General features: G+C 47.1%; 1 protein-coding gene across 1 annotated transcript in view; it reads right to left on the reverse strand.

Moving 5' to 3' along the window:
• Positions 1 to 4,705: 4,705 nt before the first annotated feature.
• Positions 4,706 to 21,303, reverse strand: part of LOC144102507 (acetylgalactosaminyl-O-glycosyl-glycoprotein beta-1,3-N-acetylglucosaminyltransferase-like) — an 86,640-nt gene continuing 70,042 nt past the window's right edge. The window contains exon 3 of the mRNA XM_077635765.1: positions 4,706 to 5,080. Coding sequence (XP_077491891.1) covers positions 4,706 to 5,080 — 375 coding nt within the window. The remainder of the gene's footprint in view (positions 5,081 to 21,303) is intronic.

Here is a 21,303-nt window from a genome sequence, read left to right on the forward strand (position 1 = left end):
GTACTGTGCGATGTCAGTGCACGTTAAAGAACCCCAGGTGGTCAAAATTTCGGGAGCCCTTCACTACGACGTCTCTCATAGCCTGAGTTGCGTTGGGACGTTAAACCTCTACAAACCTACAACCTCACCTTAAGGCGTGTTCACACTGACTTCCACCTTTTTGAGAGCTCTGAAAGGGATGGGATGTCACCATACTTCCTAGGCAGAAGCAGGCAGCCTAAAAGAAGCCGAGAAGGGTCTTTCAACTGCACTATGCTTTATATCATGACTGGCGCGCTTGTATATTCTTTCTCAAATATACTGTACTAATTTTCCATAGCGAGCCCATCAGCAGGGTATCTTCTACTGCACATGAGGAAGGGTACCCTAAAATGAATGCTCAGTAATCACACGAGAGAGCAAAACCAACAAAGGTAGTGTTAGCTCCTATTCGAAGGAACTGTATTCGCACCGACCAGGAAGCATTCTAGTGCCAGATCTTCAATTAAGGCCAAGCTTCGATGCGCCACTTGAAGGAACCTGGCGCTTCATTCATTGTTTCTAACTTCGCTAAGCTCAACTTGCACGGAGCCAACGCGACGTATCAAGCAATCAGGCCGCTTTGCGTCTAAACAGAAAACATAAGTGTTGAGCTTCTTACGCGATGCTGGCGCTGGCTTTCTTCCTTAGCGGAGAGGCGAGAGCCAATGAAAATGACGCTGGGTTTTTTTTTTTTGAGGTAATGAAAGGTGCAGTAATCGTCTCAGTTCACAGTGGACACCATGATAGCGGCGCTAGGGAAGTGAGGAAGGGGAAGTGAAAGAAAGAGGCGCCGTGTGGAGAGCGAATCTCAGGTGCTCTGGCCTTGCACACCACACGGTTGACTTCGTGGTTTCGCCTTAATGCATCAAAACGCAGTCGCCGCCGTCGCGTTCAAACCTCCGCCTAGCGCGTGCGCGTCGAGGGGGAGAAGAGGTGCATTCAAAACCCGCACTTTTCGTTTTGTATTTTTTTATTCTTGGCCTTACGGAGAGTTTAGCTGGAAACGTTTTACACGGTTTACACGGTAGACCCGCCATCGAATTGCACTTCCTGTGCTTTACGTCCGGGAATCGGATTACCGGCTAGCGAAAGCAAGAGCTGGAGCCCAGGAGCCCACATCTACTACCAGCGCCGTCGCGCCACTCAGGACGCACCCCGGAATCGGTGGAGTATTCGAGCCGCAACGAACGGCATGAGCAAGCACATCGCTCAAGACGTCATCTGCACAACAAACGAAGCCAAATTTTAAAGCAGGTACTCAGGTCATCGTCGGTGCTGCCGCTTAAGCGAAGCTGCATAGAACTCAAAGCAAGACACGTGCACATTGTCCTTAACAGCGGCTTCCCAAAATTGAAGGCGCCAAGAATTACTAAGAGTTGCGGCCCGATTAAATGGTGCAGCGCCTTATGCATTTTGCTCTATGAGTTCTCATTTGTGCGCGCCAGTTTAATTTTTGCTACAGTGGAGAAGCTGGACTTTCGAGCTGCCATATTAGGTGAAAGTTCGATCCTATGGTGCAACTTTATCTTTTTGTTCAAAGTTTTCCAGAAGCACTGAAATGAGCAGTGACAACAGTAGCCCGGGTCTAAGCTCAGTCCGCCCAAAGGTAAACAAAAAAAAACAGAAGTACAATTAAGTACGTTGTGAACGGGAAAAGAGTTCTGAAGGATGGCTCCAGGCCAGCAAAAACTGTAATACCTGCCCATATCGCACAGCCTGCGATATGCATTTCGTTGCTGGGAACACACTGTTTTGGAACGGCACAAGATAACTATAAAGCATGAAAAGAAGAAGAAAAAACTCAGTTGTCAGCCCACACTAACAAGCATACCATTCGTGAGCTGTGAAATTGCACAAAGAATTCAGATAAAAGAAGCTGAGATCGAGCAGTGTTTAGCTCTTACGGACCACAACCTGCTGTTCACCATCGTGTACCTTCTGACTGCAGAAATTGCCTTCCCTGGGAACCTTCGCCTTAAAATCTAGCGCTCTAAAATAGAATCAATAACGGGCTGTCCAGACAAGAAACATTAGCCTAGACTAGGTTTCGGGGCTCCAGCCTCGCCCTCAGACTGTGTGTCTTGCCTTCCCTCGCCCTCACCTCATCATGTTCTCCCTCCCTCGCCCTCACCATCTCCTCCCTCCCTCGCCCTCACCTCGCCATGTCTTTCCTTCCTCACCCTCGTCCTCGTATTTTCATCCACCCATCCTCCCTCACCCTCACGTCACCGAGTGAAATCCTCATGAGGTGAGGGTGAGGACTCCCTCATGAGGGTTCACCCTCGTGAGGATGCCCATCTCTGGTGTAGATACTGTAGTGGATATTGAGGATAAAGGAAATGTTTTGGGGGAGATCCGGGCTAGCCAGGGCTTCCTGTCCAACCAGACGGCTATACTGCATGTCGGTGGCGTGGTCTCCCCCATCATCACGCTGAGTAGCCGAAAGACCTCACAGGTAGCCGTCCTTCCCCCTTCCTCTTCAACCTGGAGAACAGGGAAGGCTCGTTACGAGGGGAGGGACGGAAAAGAAGCTAAGATTCCGCCCAGGCATGCATCGTTTGTCTGAAAGAACCAGTCATCGCGTGGAAAAAAGCAGCGACCATAGCGTGGAGAACAAGTGGCTTGCGAGAAACTGTTTAAGAGTACTTCCTCACAAAATTCGACAAGAAACCGGGAACGCCTCAGCTATGGATTAGGAGGAAAAGCAAACTCCGGCGATGCGGCAAAAGGCGATAGCTGGCTGACGAAAACATTGCCTTATAGATTTTTTTTTGCAGTTGTGCTTCCGCCTTGCTTGCTTTTCGCAGAGGCTCATATTTTTTCCTTTTCTGTATCTGCTTTAACTTACATAACTTGTTTCATGCATCCAGCCACTTGTTGATATAAACTACTCCGAAAGTCGGGCAACTCGCATCACAGAAATGTACTACAGTGCCAATGTTTCCCCCCTAAAGGCTAAATAATAAGAAATATTTCCAAGGAGTTTTGTAGAAGTTCCTTTGCAGTGATGGCGGTTGCGGAATAGTTGCAGGAGGAGCGCTGTCCTCAGCCGCCTGCAAACTCCCATCCTCGCAGCTGTGCGCGATACGCGAGCGCATTGTGCGTCTCGCGGAACGCGGGTCCGACGTTCGAGCGCAGTGTACGCCAGGTCAGTTCACATCAGCATGCATATGGTGACGTTTCGCTTGCACTGGAGGACGTGTGTGCGGTGATCTTCGACCGCCTCTGTCGGCAACGCCCGACCCTACGAATTGCGCAAGGAGAGCGCATCCCTGTCGTGAACGCGCGCTCATTCTCAAGGGCTCAATGACGTTGCGAGTGCGCGTCGGCTGCGTGTGGCCCGGGCTGCTAAGGCGTGTGGACCAGGCACTTTGGCTCAGCGACGCGTGCAGTGATTGCGGTACAGTAGAGACACATGCTCCTACACTCTCCCGCTTACGCAGAGCCGCGTCGCGAGATCTTCTTAGCAGCTTACAGGGCGCTGGGAATCATCACGGGCAATCTCATGACGCTCCTGTGGCCGCGCGGCAGTGGGCGCACCTACGACAGAGCAACCATGCGTCGCTGTGCCTGCATCGAGGAGGCGCGCCTGACATCGCGCGGTTGCAAATCGCCAAGTTGTATGCTACTTTGGGCGATATGCGGCCGGGCGCCCCTCAGGCCGCTTGCGCAAAGTACCGCGGGCGCGTTTAATTTGCAACATGCGGCTATGCGCGGGTGGCTTTGGATGTACAACGCTTTGTTTTGTAAATATGGCCAGTGGTCGCTCGCGCGCAGGGACATCTCGGACAGTGCCTGGGCACTCGCACGCGAGCAGCGCAAATATGATTACTTTTGATTCGATTTCAGCGTAAAAAAGCTGATATATAATTCTCTTTTTTACTCTCACCTCTCTTACTGCTTTTTGGTATGGGGATCTACCACAGTAACAAACTTAACAACGATGTACGTCCTACAAAAAAAGATAATTAGGCTTATTTTTGATGTACCCTACAATTCTCATACACATGCTCTGTTCATTAAAGCAGATATAATGCCTGTCTGGAAATTGTTTAGCTATAGACTAATTGTTGCCTTTAAGTACGAATTAAAAGAAAATCGAAATTTCTTTCGCAACCTAGCCAAGCTAGAAATAAAGCCTACATCCTACACTATACGTCAGTCTGAATACTGGAAGGTGGTCACTCCCCGTGCTAACTATTCTATGGGTACACTATCGTACATTTTGCCTAAACTTCTTAATGATCTGAATAAATGTGGAATTGATTTAGGTCGCACTACAGTTCGTGAACTGCGCCACGTGATATGTCATGTTTTTAACAATTCTAACATTGATTTCCTTGTGATACATTAAATCGAATCAATTTTGCGTTTCTGCATGTTTGTATTCCTGTATGTTTCATGTATGCTCCTGTACTGCCTTGTAGAGGGGACCGTGGGCTCTAGTCAAGCTGTTCAGCAGCTTTTACCCACGGCCCCTCCATCGTTTTGATGGAAATAAAGCTATTATTATTATTATTATTAGGTTCTTAAAATATTAGACAGCAATTGCGGTGGCTGGCAACGTATATTGCTTCCTTTTTGTATTTTCTTTAGTATACCAACAGATACCAAACACCTCAGCAGTCAGTATCGGGAACTCCGCTTCAAACCGCAGGCTTTTCCGCTATGACGTATTTCGAAATTAGAGGGAGCTTTCCTTTAATCCAAAGAGGGTGGTGCTCGATGAACTGGCATCTGTGGTGGCATGTTCATTCGTCGACACTTCTTTCAGGAGGGCTGCTCTTGTTTGGTTGAACAATTCCGCGTAGTCCGTGCTGCCGTACCTCGGTGACAGGTCCAGCGTCTCACCCGCCTCCAGTCTCTGGCTCCATAGTACCAGGCCCCACTGGCTGCGACGGCCAATGCTCAGGCCGTACTCGAAGTACTCGTGCGTGAACATACAGCTGCCATTGAAGATACAGTCAGTCTTCTCAGTGTCCCACTCGTATCGCTCGTGTATGTCCACATGGCCGATGCCGTGGACGAGCGCCAGGTCGCCCGTCACGTAGGAGTCGTCCTGCACAGAGAGCCGAGGGACAACGTCATCCCCTATCTCGCCAATCAACCCTGTCCTGTTAAAGCCACGCCCACCGTGTTCCCACGAATTCTGTAATTTCAACCAGCCACCTAACACTCTGCCGCCCGCTGCTACGTTTGCCTTCACTTGGAATTCACTCCGTTGCCCTTAAGGACCAGCGGTTATCGTGCCTTCGCATATATACGTCCTCTACCCAAGCCTATTTGTTCCTATTGATTTCGACTAGAATGCAAGTAACACGTGTTTGTTCCCTTACCCGCTCTGCCTTCTTCTAAATTTTTTAACATTACACCTATCATTTTTCTTCCCATAGCTCTCTGCGCTGTCCTTAACTTAAGCTGAGCCGTTTTTCGTTACCCTCCACGTTTCTGCCCCATAGGTCAGTACCGGTAAGATAAAACTGTTGCATGCTTTTTTTATTGAGTGACGCTGGTAAACTGTCATTCATGATCCGAGAGAACCTGCCGCATGCGCATCACGCCAGTATTATTCCTCTAGTCACTTCCTTATCATGATCCGGGTCAGTGGGCACTACCTGTCCTAAGTAGGCGTATTCGTTTACCACTTTCAGCTACTCAATACTAACTGCGAACTGCTGTTTTGTTACCAGAGCGTAAGCATTACATAGGTTTTCTGAATGTTAATTTTTAGACGCACCGTTCTGCTCTGCCTGTGTAACTCATTGATGGTGCTCTGCAGTTCATCTCCTGAGTGAAACAGCAAGGCAATGCCATCAGCGAATTGCAGATTACTAAGGTATTCTGCACTAACTGTTATGCCCTACTTCTTTCAATTAAGGCTTCCAAATACCTCCTGGAAGCAGGCGGTGATTAGCACTGGCGAGATCGTGTCTTCCTGAAACCTTTTCATATTAGGGTTTCATTGCTGACTTCATTAAGAACTATGACAGCTTTGTAACAGTTACAGATACCTTCCAGTACTTTTACATAAGGGTCGTCTACACCCCGATTTCGTAATTCCTGCATGATTGCTGCAGTTTCGACGGAGTCAAATGCTTTCTCGTAATCAATGAAGGCTATATAAATGTTTTGGTTCTATTCCGCTCATTTCTTTCCGAAGTGTTTGACAGTGTCAATGTGTTGTACTCAGCAGCAGCCTTTACGAAAGCCTGCCTGATAACTGGTTGATTGAAGGTTGCCCTGACTGTGTTAGAATCAGAATTAGAATCAGAATCAGCCTATATTTGTTTATATTTTTCATGTGTACATCATATAAGGCATAAGGATGTCCCAAAGTCAAAGACTGTAATGGGACCTCCTAATCAAATACATAGTGTAAACTATTTAACAGCTGCGATAGATCAGATGAATATGAGAAATTGAATATATACATATATGATGCAACTTAAAGCAGATGCCGCCGTGGTGGCTGAGAGGTTATGGCACTCGGCTGCTGGCCCAAATGACGCGGGTTCGATCCCGGCCGCAGGGGTAAGAATTTCGATGTAGGCGAAATTCTGGAGGCCCGTGTACTTTGCGATGTCAGTGCACGTTAAAGACCGCATGGGGGTCGAAATTTTTCGAGCCCTTCACTACAGCGTGTCTCATAGCCTGACTCGCTTTGGGACGTTAAACCCTCATAAACCATAAACCAAACTTAAAGCAGGCACATGGGAGAGAAATAAACACTATTAAAAAGCTATTACAAAGGACCACCGACACGTACTGAATTATATATTGCCACATTGCTGACATTCTGCCGGCGCCACCTGGTGGCCGAACCTGTCTCTCAGCGCCTGGCCGAATGTCTTCTTCCTCTCGAATGTGCGCGGTTGTTCGGCAAGCCTCGCCCCAGTAAACGGTTGTGCTTCCCGCGTCCTGCTTCGTTTGTCGGTGACAATTGGTGGAGGTGCTAGGTACCATCCCATGTACGCTGACCCTGTCGAAATCCCTGACGCTTCTCCCCGACGCGCGGACGCTACACCTGTCCACAAAGCCAGCCGTCGCCTGCGAGGCCTGCAACCCGAGTATGAGCCACTGACAACGCCTGTGCGAGCTATGAGTTCCACCACTGCCAGCCAGACAGGTCAGTGCTCCGGCAGTGCCCCGCCGTTCTTCCTTCTCGCACCTCGGTTGCCACAATCCTTCCACGGCGACCGGTTCGAGGATGTTGAATATCAGTTGTCCAGTTTTGACCCTGCTACTGCGTTCAACCAATGGGGCGACGAGCGGAAGCCGATGATTGTTTATTTCGCACTGCAAGACTCGGCGAAAACGTGGTTCGAGGATCACGAGGCATCCCTTTCCAACTGGGCAGCTTTTCGCGTGAGCTGCTCGCCCATTCAGCTCGAACGAGCCAGAGGAAAATGCTGAGATTGCCCTTCGCTCCAGGTCACAGCAGTCCAACGAGAGCGTGGCCATGTTTATTGAGGACAAGACCCGCCTCTTCAATCGGGCCGACCCGGCCATGCCCGAAGCTACAAAGGTGCGGCACCTTATGCGTGGGGTAAAGGAGAAGCTGTTTGCTGGCCTCATGCGCGCCCCTCCGAGAACCGTCGCCGCCTTCAACAAGGAAGCTATGAGCATGGAACGTTCATTGTTGGAACGGAGTGCCCAATACGGCCGTCAGGCAAATGTAGCAGCCGCTCACAACTGGACGTCCTTGCCAGGCCCCGTGGATGAGGCGCTGAGAGAGCTTGTGTGGAGCATTGTTCGTGAAGAACTGCGACACCAACACCAAGCCCAGCAGAGTAATGTTGCGCGTATGTGACGACCACATAACAATCCCTCCGCGAGCCAGCAAGTTCGTCACAGTCGAGTGTAATGACCGCACCGGCACTCTTGGCATCGCTGAAGCGAACGTGTCGCTGTTACTCACTCAGCAAGTTTGTGTCGCTCGAGGCCTAGTAGAACTTGCCAACGGTCGCACCGACATCTTTAGTCACCAACTTTACCCGTGAACCACAGCATTAAACAAAAACAGCGGTCATCGCTTATTTTGACGAGCGTGGAGAGTGTTCCAGGCAGTGCTCTTTGTCCACCACGTCTGGCATCGACGATGCAATGGCTACAGCCATTCTGACCGACGTAAACCCACACCTCTTGGCCAGTCACAAACGCTGCGTGGAAAACCTCATCTCTTTCTTCCGCGACTGTTTTGCATCAGCTTCCAAGGTGCGACAGACGCCACTTACCAAGCACAGAATTATCGTTGCTGACGACCAAAGACCACTATGCCAGCGCTCTTATCGCGTGTCTTCAAAATAACGTGACGCCATCCGCCATCAAGTTACACACATGCTCCAGGACGACGTCATACGACCGTCCACGAGCCCCTGGACATCGCCTGTTGTCCTCGTCACGAAGAAAGATGGCACCCTCAGGTTCTGCGTGGATTATAGGCGCCTCAATAACGTCCCGAAAAAGGATATGTATCCTCTGCCACGCATTGATGACTCCCTAGACCACCTGCGCCATGCCAGCTACTTTTCGTTCCTTGACCTCCGCAGTGGGTATTGGCAAGTAGAGGTCGACGAACGCGACCGGGACAAGACCACCTTTATTACTCCTGATGGTTTGTACGAGGTTAAGGTGCTCTTGTGCCCGGCCCCTGCCTCATTCCAATGAATGATGGATACCGTGCTGTCTGGCCTGAAGTGGCAGTCGTGCCTCGTACATCTCGACGATGTCGTGATCTTCTCTGACACGTTCGATGAGCACCTGAAACGTTTGCGTGCTGTTTTCGAGGCCATACGTACCGCTGGTCTCTCTCTCAAGCCAGAAAAATGTCACTTTGCGTTTCACGAGCTAAATTTCTTGGTCACTTTGTCAGCGCTCGAGGTGTTAGTCCAGACCCCGAAAAGACGGCCGCCGTAGCTCCCTTCCCAAGCCAACAGACAAACGGAGCCTGTGTCGTTTCTTGGGCCTCTGCGCGTGCTATCTTCGGTTTGTTCGCAATTTCTTCAAGCTAGCAGGGCCGCTGACCCGCCTGACGAAAGACGCTGAACCCTTCTTCTGGGGCCAGGACCAGGAAAGAGCCTTCATGGAACTCAAGTCCCATCTCTAATGTGCGCCTGTGCTTGGCCACTTGGACGAAGAGGCCGACACGGAACTGCACACTGATGCCAGTAACGTTGGTGTCGGAGCAGTCCTTATTCAGCGGCAAGATGGTCTAGTACGCGTGATTGCTTACGACAGTCGCTCTTTATCCCGTTCTGAAGTCAATTATTCCACCACGGAAAAGGAATGTCTGGCTGTACAGTGGGCAGTTACGAAATTTCGACCGTACTTGTATGGCTGCCCGTTTCGGGTAGTGAGCGACCATCATTCATTGTGTTGGCTGGCGAACCTGAAAGATCCCTCGGGGCGGCTTGCTCGATGGAGTCTTCGGTTACAAGAATTTGATGTCACCATCGTGCAGAAGTCCGGCCAGAAACACAGTGATGCTGACTGTATCTCCCGCGCTCCTATTCCCTGCCCCACGGACGAGTCCGACGAAGATTCCGCTTTTCTCGGTGCTGTCACCACATCCACCCTTGCCCGCCAACAGAGGGACGACTCCGAACTGCTGCCCCTCATCGAGTACCTCGAAGGAACCGCTCCATCACGACCTAGGCTCTTCAAGCGCGGACTGTCATCGTATTGCTTGCGCGATGGTGTCCTCTACAAAAAGAACTACGGCCCAACGGACACTGTCTATCTGCTTGTAGGGCCTACAACGGTTCGTGACGAAGTTCTGCGTTCTTGCCACGACTACCTTCTCTCGGGCCACCTAGGGTTTTCCAGCACCTTAGAGCGCATACGCCACAAGTACTACTGGCCCAGGCTTGCTGCGGTTGTCCACCGCTACGTGCGAACCTGTCGTGAGTGTCAGCGCCGGAAGACGCCGCCGACTAAACCAGCCGGGCTCCTGCAGCCTATCGATCCCCCTCGCCTCCCATTTAAACAAGTCGGCATGGACTTACTCGGCCCGTTTCCGGCGTCTTCCATGGGTAACCGTTGTATTGCTGTTGCCACTACTATCTTAGCCGCTACTGTGAGAACAAGGCCCTTCCACGTGGCACCGCCGCCGAAGTTGCACATTTTTTCATTAACAACATTGTGCTTCGTCACGAAGCCCCAAAAGTCGTATTAACTGACAAGGGCACCGCGTTTACGTCTTCACTTACGAGCGAAGTACTTCGACTCAGTGGCACCAGCCATCGCAAGACTACAGCTTACCATCCGCAAACAAACGGACTGACTGAGCGGCTTAAGAAGACAATTGCCGATATGCTTTCTATGTATGTCGACGATGACCATGCGAACTGGTACCGGATACTGTCTTACATCACGTTCGCGTACAACACTGCGCTCCACGAAACGACGCGCTTCACTTTGGTGCACGGTCGCGAAGCCTTGACCTTGCTGGACGCCATGCTTCTTCCGGATCCTACTTCCTCTTCTGTCGTGGACGCTGAACAATTTGTTCGTGACACTGAAGCCACTCGCCAAGTTGCTCGACAGCGAATCCGGTGCCAACAACAACGCGACGCCGAGCGCTACAACCTCCGCCGCAGGGAGGTGATTTATACACCCGGTGACCAAGTCTGGGTGTGGAGTCCGATCCGTTTGCGAGGGCGGTCTGAGAGGCTTCTTCGCCGTTAATTTGGTCCATACCAGGAGTTACGCCGCCTCAGCGCGGTGACCTACGAGGTGCTCTCTCAAGGAACTGTCCGGTCGTCTCGACAACCGACGTCCGGAGTAGTCCACGTGGCGCGAATGAAGCCGTATTACTCCCGTTAGCCCGTTTCCACGAAGACACTCGCGCCGCTGCCTGGAAGCCTTACGTATGTCTTTTCCCCTCGCGCACGGCATCGAGTCGATGCCTCTTGGAAGGGAGAGGGGCAATGTCACATTGCTGACATTCTGCCCGCGCCACCTGGTGGCTGAGCCTGTCTTGCAGCACGTGGCCGAACGTCTTCTTTCTCTCTAATGTGCGCGGTTGTTCGGCAAGCCTCGCCACAGTAAATGGTTGTGAATCCCGCGTCCTGCTTCGTTTGTCGGTGACAATATCATACTGAATTATAACGAAGGCTAGGAGGCAGTGCAATTTACATGCAAGAGGAAAAGGAAACGCATTAATCACAATGAGGGCTCTTAGATAACAATTGCTCGTTTAAAGTGTGCTTTAAAGATGAAGATTGAATGAGTATATTTTAGTTCTACGGGTATAGTTTTCCAGGCAGCAACTGTTGCCTGTTTTCGTAATTGGTGCGTACTCTAGATAGGACAATATTGTTATTGAGTGCAAACCGGGTTATATTGGTGCTTACAAGATAACACTGTGGTATGAGAGGAAGAGAGATTAGATTGTTGACAAGTTTGTACACGAGAATGCCAAGAGAATATCTAACAAGCTGTGATACGGAGAGGATGTTATGTTCCTGAAGAATAAATGCTGCTCCGGTGTAATAGGAACTGTAGGTAAGCATACGAATGGCTTGATTTTACGTGGTTCCCCAGAATACTATACCTTAAGTGATGTGTGGGTGTATAAATCCGTAATATAAGGATATTAATGTGCCGTTGGAGAAGTATGGACGGGCTTTAGTAAGGCTTCTGAAACCGTATGTCATTTTTTTCTTTACATTGGTTATGTGTTTATGAAACTGGATGGCTGTCCAAATACACACCCAGAATTAAGGCAAAGTCGCTAGCCTCTATGAGATACTGACCAATTTAAACAGGAGGAATGAAAAGTGACTTGCGTTGATGCGAGCTGAAAACAACAAACTTCGTTTTGTTGGAATTCATGTTCAAACTGTGTTGATTGCACCAATATAGAAGGTTTTACAGGTCATGATTAACTTTAGATACGAGATTAGTAACGCTTGGATCTGAGTTAAACATTGTGTTGTCGTCAGCATATAATATGCACTTGGAGGAACCGAGGCACTTTGGTTAACTGTGAATATAAATAAAAAGAAGAGAGGACCCCGAATAGGAAATTGTGGTACGCCCAACTTTGTAAACACAACATCAGAGTAGGCATCTGAAATATTGACAGTTTGTGATCTATTTTGCAAGTAATTTTGTAGCAATAATAACGGGGGGCCGGCAATACCAATTTATTCTAGTCTAGTGAACAAAATTGGATTGTTAATGATGTCAGAAGCTTTTGACAAGTCTATAACGACGGCTCCTGCAAATTTTTCTTCACCAGTATCAATTCTTAATTTGTCTGTAATAGCAAGTTCAGTACAATACCCAGAACGATCACCTTCGTAAATACCTTGTAGGAAACGGGCCGTAAGCTGATGGGTCTTCAGTTTTTCAAGTCCTTATGTATCTTTTATTATAAATTAAGATAATGTTAGTTTTCTTCCAAGCTTCTGCTACGCTCGAAATCATAAGGGATTGCGTATATAGGGTGTCTAGTTTTTCTTGCTGAAACTCCTGTCCGTCCTTCAAGAGATCTGCTGTTACCTAATCCCCACCTGTTGCTTTCCCCCTTTGCAATGCTCCTAAGGCTCTCTTTACTTTTTCTTTTTTTACTGGAGCGATGTCCAATTGTTGTGCGCTACTGCCACTATCATTATGGTTCTGATTACATTGGCTATTGTATATATTTGTGTAGAACTACTCGGCTACTTTATCTTATCCATATTCCTAATGACATTGCCCTGTTTGTCTCTTAGCGCATATATCTGGTTTTCCCCTAAGTGTACTTTTGTCTTCAAGGCTTTTAGGCTACCACCATTCATTACAGCATGGTCGATTTTGTCCATATTAAACTTCCTTATGTCGGTACCGCGTGCTTATTAATAAGCTTTGAGGGGAGCAAGAGGACCAAGCAAAGCATATGTCGGTGCTAATGCAGGGGTACGGTAGCACTTTTCTTGTAATATACCTGCGCATTATGTGCGGCATTTTGTCGGTAAAAAACCATGAGAATACCCTCCGTGTCCCAGAAAATGAAGGCAGCGATAAATTTCCCATTTTCGATGTTTTTACTTTCACTTCAGTCTCGGTCCAAGTGGCGCATCGAAGCTTGGCCTTAATTGAAGATCTGGCACTAGAATGCTTCCTGGTCGGTGCGAATACAGTTCCTTCAAATAGGAGCTAACACTACCTTTGTTGGTTTTGCTCTCTCGTGTGATTACTGAGCATTCATTTTAGGGTACCCTTCCTCATGTGCAGTAGAAGATACCCTGCTGATGGGCTCGCTATGGAAAATTAGTACAGTATATTTGAGAAAGAATATACAAGCGCGCCAGTCATGATATAAAGCATAGTGCAGTTGAAAGACCCTTCTCGGCTTCTTTTAGGCTGCCTGCTTCTGCCTAGGAAGTATGGTGAAATCCCATCCCTTTCAGAGCTCTCAAAAAGGTGGAAGTCAGTGTGAACACGCCTTAAGGTGAGGTTGTAGGTTTGTAGGGGTTTAACGTCCCAACGCAACTCAGGCTATGAGAGACGTCGTAGTGAAGGGCTCCCGAAATTTCGACCACCTGGGGTTCTTTAACGTGCACTGACATCGCACAGTACACAGGCCTGCAGAATTTCGCCTCCATCGAAATTCGACCGCCGCGGCCGGGATCGAACCCGCGTCTTTCGGGCCGGCAGCCGAGCGTCATGACCACTCAGCCACCGCGGCGGTTGCCTTAAGGTTAGGCTAATAAAATGAAACGAGGCAAGTGCACCGCAAAACTTTTAAGCACATAACATCGGCATTACTGCCACATGTACATAATAAGTCACACATTGAAGAGTCCCTTATTTTCCTCTGTGCTTGGGAAATCTCGAGATTTTCTATAGACAGCAGATTTCTCAGGACACAACAAAGATGTCAAAACCCGGCACAACGCATTTTGATTATGTTTGGGAACCTAAATTATTATATGCAAAGCGTTTGAATGCAATCGAATTCATTATTAACTCTCAGTTTCAGGACGACTTCAAGGCGACGGCATGCGCACATTCATGTGGCCGCGGAACATGTTTTTCCTTCTTATCTCGCAGCTGTTACTGAATAAGTCTTGGACAGGGGTAAGATTGGTTTCGTCGTTGTTGGTTTCTGTCGTTCTGTTGTTGGTTTCTGTCGGCACACTAGACGAAAACGCAGAGCCAGAAATAGATCGACCAGAAACCTACCCACACCAATTAGGAAACAGGTAGACATTGAATTACACCCCCCCCCACACACACACACACATACACACCCAAACCTTAAAATCGGGTACACCAACAGAGTAGGAAGACGGCCAGGGCTCTGGCTCTCCATCGGAAATATAAGCAGCAATCAGGTGTCATCTACGTCGATGCGGCTCAGTGTCCACCTCTCCACAGATGACTTGCAGTGGTACGGATTCCGAGAACACATGCCACAGTCCTGTCAGCCTCCATCCCTGTACGTACATCCGCAATGACTGAGGCAGCAGCCATTCCTTTAGCCATTAGAGACCTACAGGCAGATATTTTCAGTGACTACAAGACTGCCATACACGATTTCGCCCGGGACAGAATTGCACAATACACTCTTAATATTCCTAATTAAATACCCTCCCCAGACAGACACACTTAATTGATTTGGGTGCCGGAACACTCTGGCAAAGCTGGAAAAGAGGCGGCTTACCAGACAGCCCGAGGTTTAGTCAGCACGCTCACAGAACTCATAGGGGCACACAAACCACCCAAAACCACCGCCTCTACCGCAATAAACAAAACCAGCAAATACTTGACCGCCTCAACGTTAATGCAACTGACGACGTCCAACCCACGGCGCCCATTCCGATAGGGGTCCATAGCGGCCTTGTCATCAAAGCAATCGACGAACGCGCCGCCAGCGCAAAGCCCAAGCACTGGGTGTCACATATCTTCCCGACGAGCGCGCAATAAACGTAGACACGGCACTGCAGAGTGCCACCACATACGTGGCTTGAGCAAGCACGCCACAATCCACTCTCGTCCCCTCCGCCACAGTGTGAGCCCACTCCTCCACCGCGGGGAAAGAAACCGCATCGCGCTGGCCATCGCTGACTCACGTACGCGCACAGTCCTAAGCGACTCTAAAAGAGCGATACAAAATCACAAGGCAGGTTTTACCTGCCACCCTCCAGCACGCATCATTCGTGGCGGCGCTCTCGTCTATAAGATCGACCTAGCCTGGGCACCCGCCCACGAGGAAAACTCCGGAAACGAAGAGGTCGACCGACTAGCCCAAGGCCTAATTAACAGAGCAGCCATACGCACGCGTCCAGACACTCTTGCCGAGGCTGCCTAGAACTTTGCCGCAGTTTCCGACGTCCAGAGTTGCTGGTTTCGAACTTGACCGCGGCGGCTGCGTTTCGATGGAGGGGAAACGCTAAGGCGCCCGTGTGCTGTGCGATGTCAGTGCACGTTAAAGATCCCCAGAAGGGGGACATTACACGTAGGGCGGTAGATATACGGAAGGTTTTCAAAGAATGCGCTATGGGCATAACTTTCACGACTGAACTTCCCAAAGAAGAGGTACTTCTATTTCTGGATTTAAGACTGTTCTTGGAAGTATGTCATGTGTGTTGGGAATACTCCCCTCGCTCTACCAAGTCTTTCCTAAATTACCAGTCAGGCCTGGTAAAAAATGGCATTGTTTTTTCTGGCCTGAAATCTACCATGAACTAATCATGTTTTGAAAGAATCAATGAAACCATTTTGCGTGAAGTTGGCCAATTAAAATCTAGCGGTTACCCCTCTCACCTGATTTCCAGAGAATGTGATAAGCTTATAAGATGGATCAAGAGATGGGATAAACAAAAACAAGAAGAAAAAAAGTTTGTGGTGGTGCCTTACATACATGGTGTAGGGCATGGTTTAAAGAATGTGGAGGTGGGGTACGATGTTGATGTAGTTTTTTTCAGCGCCAAGGAAACATAGAGGTGTGTGCTGGCAGGTGGAAGCGAACCAAAACGTAACAACCGCGAAGAAATAGTGGAGGCTGTTAGACCAACCTTAAGAGCCCTTTTGTGCCCTCTAATATCGTTGTTGTCGACAGGATACCGTGTACTTACGGGGTGACTTGTATTGGCCAGACTGGGCGTGGCGTTAACGCTCGTCTAAGTGAGCACCAGAGGACCCGAGATAATGGGTCTTCTTGTAACCTTGTCCGTCACTGGATAAAAGGTACATGCACCCCTCTGATTTCTAACACCGTCATCTTAGATAAACATAATGACAGCCATAATGAATAATGAATAAGTTTAAAGCTCAATTGCTTGCCAAGCGACATTTCACAAAACGTACCCCGTTGCTAAATGCAATGAAATGCCGATTCTTTAATGTGCCTTGAAGGTACTCTTTAACGTTAATATTATTAACTTTCCTAATTTTTATCAAAAAGCATTATCTTTTCACCTTAGTTATAAATTAGAATAGTTGTTGACCACTGTGGCAGGTTTTCCTGCTTGCTTCATACTTATTGTTTGTAAAAAAAACAATTTAACGTTCCGCTTAGCACTCTTGCACTTATTCTTCGTCGATTCGGGCTTAGGTCGCAGTATCAAAACATTTAGCGGCTCCTAGGTTTTTTGAAGCAGAGGTTATAGAATCATTTGCTCTCTTTTAGCTGAAGTTATTTGCGGCATCAAGATTAGAGAAAACTTCTTTACATGTGCTTTTTGCCTATGCTATTCATAAACCTCCCACGTAATTCTTGTCAAGAGGATTTTAAGGGCATTTTTTTACCAAAAACAATACTGTAGCACAGACAAAGGAAGTTTTTACGCAGATAAGACTGGCATCGAAATGTAGCAAAACTCTGCATGGAATTTGCTTATTGAATATTCATTGTCCCTTATATGTCACCTCTAACCATCACTACAGAAGGCTTGAAGCAGCAGTAGTGTAAGCAGAGCCTACGCAAGTATAGTGCCGAAGTGTTGCAGGTGCAAGCTGCAAATCTGGTAAAATTCTTATGCAGTGATACTCTTACGACCGTGGGTTTATTCTGACCATGACGGGCGACTGCAACCAGCTGGGGTCTGCTTGCCCAGCACGAGGCGCATCCACTTCGTTCTCCTCATCTTCTGCGTAGTCGGCGATACCGACCAAATGAACTAAACATCGCCTCTTTATGGGCGTCACACTTCCCCCTACGTAGCCGAAGCCCGCAGGGCGAGTTAAAAAGCACCGCGCGAATGGTAGGGCTTCAGCCGGACAACATGAGTCACTTCAGTTCGTGCAGAACGACGGCCGCTTGTCGTGAATAGTGCTATGCGGTAATGGAGCTCGCTGATTTGCTCAATATTTATTTATTTATTTCAAAATACTGCAGGCCAGCATTGGCCCAAGCAGGAGGGGCATGAAAAAACACAAATCACAACACTACGTGAAAACATTTCGTGTGAAACACAGCAAAAACTAAACCAAAAAGATGAACATAGCAAGAGAAAAAATACATGCTGAAGAAAGCGGAAAGGTAGAGTTTCTTCCTTTTTAGTCGAGCAAAAAGTTTTTAGCGCCTCTTCCACGTTAGGAGAGTTAAAAATCGATTCAGAGAGTGCGTTCCAATCTGCTATTGTATGAGGGAAAAACTGCTTAAATGCGCTTGTTTTGGCAAAAAGAGGCTGTAAAGAGTGCGCCCTAATATCAGTCAATCACTCAATCAATCAATCAATCAATCAATCAATCTTTATTTTCATTGTGTCAGTGATACAGAAAGAAGGACTGTGACAAAAAGCTGTTTTTCAGAACAGCTTGACTAGGCCACAGCCCCATGGAAAAATTTCGGAGCGGTAACAGCACTACCGTAAAATAAATCAAAAATTGAAACTTAACAGACTATAGGGCACACACTAAGTAAAGTTATAACCAGTATAACCTTCGAGCTGTGGAGTGCCTGAGGAATGAAGGGGGAGAAATGCTATGCTTACCAGCTATAATTTTATAAAGGACAGAAATACGTTTCACTTTTCTGCGTGTACAGAGTAACGGAATGTTATTGTCTTTCATGAGCTGTGTTGGAGAGTCAGACCTTCTATATTTATGAAAAATGAAACGTACTGCCTTCCTCTGGATGAGCTGTAATTTATAGATATCTTTCTTGATGTGCGGGTCCCAAATTTCAGAAGCGTATTCAAATTTCGACCTGACAAAAGTTTGTAAGCCCAAAGCTTAATATGTTTAGGAGTATGTTTTAATTTACGTCTCAAGGAACAAAGGTTAGAGAAAGCGGCTGAAGAGATCTCAGAAATATGAGTGCCCCAGGCTAATCGGTTGTGCAGAGTAATTCCTAGATATTTATATTGTGAAACCTCTGTAATGTGGCTGTGGTGAAGGCAATATTGATAATGACTAAATTTTTTTTTCTCGTAACTCTGACAAGTACACTCTCATCTATAATTAAATCCATGTTCCATTCCTTGCAGCAGTGACATATTTTGAGCAAAGATTCTTGAAGCAATTGATGGTCTCCAATTTATGTTGTTTCTTTATATACAACGCAGTGATCTGCGAACAATCTTATTGACACAGGCAGAGGAATGGTGTCTATTAAATCTGTTAAATATATTAAAAACAGCAAAGGTCCTAACACACTGCTCTGGGGAACACCGGAAGTAACAGGAAGGGATTCAGAAAGAGTACCATTCACATCAACACACTGAGTTCTACCACTTACATATGCTCTGACCCATTCAATAAGATAAAACGGTATACCAAGTAAGTGTAATTTATAAAGGAGCATTGAATGAGGAACCTTATCAAAAGCTTTAGCCATATCCAAAAAAAAGAACAACAATCTTTCCCGAGTTATCCAGCACTCTAAGAAAATCATCAATAGTCGTAACTAGTTGAGTGATGGTCGACATACCGTTCCTGAATCCGTGCTGAAAAGGTGACAGAATATTTCTTTCATTTAAAAAGTCAATTATTATGCCGGCCACGATGTGCTCTAAAAGCTTACAGGATGTAGAGATAATAGATACCGGTCGGTAAATAGTTACGAGTAACTTGTCTCCTTTTTTATGAATTGGCAAAACACGAGCCTTCTTCCAATCTTCTGGCAATTCACTGGTTTGTAGAGACAAAGTGAAAAGCTTAGCCTGATGCTCCAAGATCTGCAGCGCGTAACGCTTTAAAAAGGCATTTAGATTGTCGTCCAGACCATGGTTTTTCCGAATATTTATATTACGCAGCAACGAGAGAGCCCCTTCTGTGGAAATAACAGGAACATCGTGAGGATCCATGGGTTGTTTGGGTGCATCAACGACCATATCTGAAAGGCTCCCGAAAACACTTTGAAAATACCTGTTAAACTGTTGAGCTATATCCTTCACATCAGTTACGAGGCTCCCATCCTCGCTTCTAATTTCTTTGAAGGCTTCCTTTTGTGGACCAAGGTATCGCCAAAATTTGCTCTGATCTGTTTTTTATGAATGAAGGAAAGGGGACCTTAAAGTAATGTTATTCTGATGTAGACAGTGCCTGTGCTGATTCAAGTTTTAATTTCTGCAAATACTGGGAAGATAAAGAGGGATGTCACCTAAGACTTTTAAGTCTCGGCTTCATATGAATAATATCACGACTCACCCAGGGGCTCCGACGATTGTTTCTAATCTTTCGCCGAGGTACAAAATTTGTAATGAAAATTTGCGGTGCAAAAATAAAATGCCCTTCTTGAGGAGTTCCCATAAACTCTGTGTGCCACCTTCATTGGTACACATCAAACACATCATCCAAATAGTCAATAATAGAAATATCGTCAGAGCAATCAAAATCATGGACAAAGGCAACAGACAAATTTCGTGTGTTTTTAACGTGATCAGTAAGACAAGAAAAAAAACAGCAAATGGTGATCCGAAATACCAGGCTCAATTCTCCATTAGAGAACAAATCACTGATAAAAAAAATCCAACAGAGCATTTTTACGGGTGTAGTCACTCAAAATTTGGTTAAGGTTTAAGGCTAACATAATGTCCATAATTACATCACTAGAAACACAGGTCCCGTAAATTAAACTCCCCCAGTCCAAGCCTGGTATATTGAAATCCCCCGTCACAATCACATTAGTTTCACTCTTGGCTAGCAGGTGATCATATAAGCTCTGAAGAAATGCGATTTCAGTGTGAGAAGCGCGGTAAACTGCACATTATAAAAAGGCCAAACGCCAACACGACACATTTAAAAACAGACTTTCATGAGCAGGAATTTGGTCGAGAACAGTGACCCGCAAAAATGACTTCACAATTACTGCGACACCCCCGCCCCTTGAACTGCGATCCGTTCAAAAGATGTGATAGCCAGGAGGAATAATCTCGTCATTACTTATTTTATCATGGAGCCATGTTTCTGAAAGAACAAGAACGTGTGGGTCGCAAGAAAATAGTAGTAGTAGTTCATGCGCGTCAGTTTTGTTCTTAATACTTCTGGCGTTAAGGGACAACACGCGTAGATCATGTGCTTGGGCCCGCGACCGCTATCTTTCAGAAGGCTCGCCTCCTCTGATAGGCACTGGAACACGTGAATTCGAAGCATCGTCCCACACGTAGTGGATGTTATCAATACGCAGTTTGTCATGCAAAAGGGAAACCTTTTTGCGACTATGTACTTCAATTTTTGCAATCAGCCAAAGTAATTTACGTCTTTTAACTGTCTCCGCAGAATATTTTTGGATAGACACTCCGGTCCCCTTTAGCTTTCCAACACTGCTCCAAACCTGTTGTTTTTCTAAGTAAACCTGAAAGTATAAGATAACTGGTGAATTCGCACCTCGGCGACCTAACGTGCGAATGCGGGCAACAGAAGTATACACGTAAGTCCAAGTTTATCGTGAAAAACTTCGTCGATCACCTTTTGGCGCAATATTTCTGCAGTGTCGTTTTCTTCTTTTTTAATTCCAAACACAATCAAATTCCTCCTGCGACTTCTATCCTCTTTATCAACCAACCTTGCACTCTGTGATTTCAATGCTGCTTGGACTTCTGCTAAGCTTTCATGTAGACCATCTATTTCCTTCGTCTTTGCGGCTATTATTTTCACGTTTTCCTCGAGTTCGTTCACGCGCACGCCAAAGTTCGCAAGAGTTTTTTTCTGTCTGTTATAGCCTACTGATTACTTTGGCCAAGTCACTGCGTATAGCTTGCTGGCCTATAACAAGTTGCTGAAGAATTTCAGTGACCGAGGGATCTGGACCAGGGTTTTGCTCAACGTCTCCGCGAAGCAATAGCATCGATGTACAGAAACACTCATAAGCAAGAATCAAAACCATATGTGGGCTCGGCATAACGA

Source organism: Amblyomma americanum, chromosome 8 (genome assembly GCF_052857255.1).
Source record: "Amblyomma americanum isolate KBUSLIRL-KWMA chromosome 8, ASM5285725v1, whole genome shotgun sequence".
In the NCBI taxonomy this organism is placed as follows: Eukaryota; Metazoa; Arthropoda; class Arachnida; order Ixodida; family Ixodidae; genus Amblyomma; species Amblyomma americanum.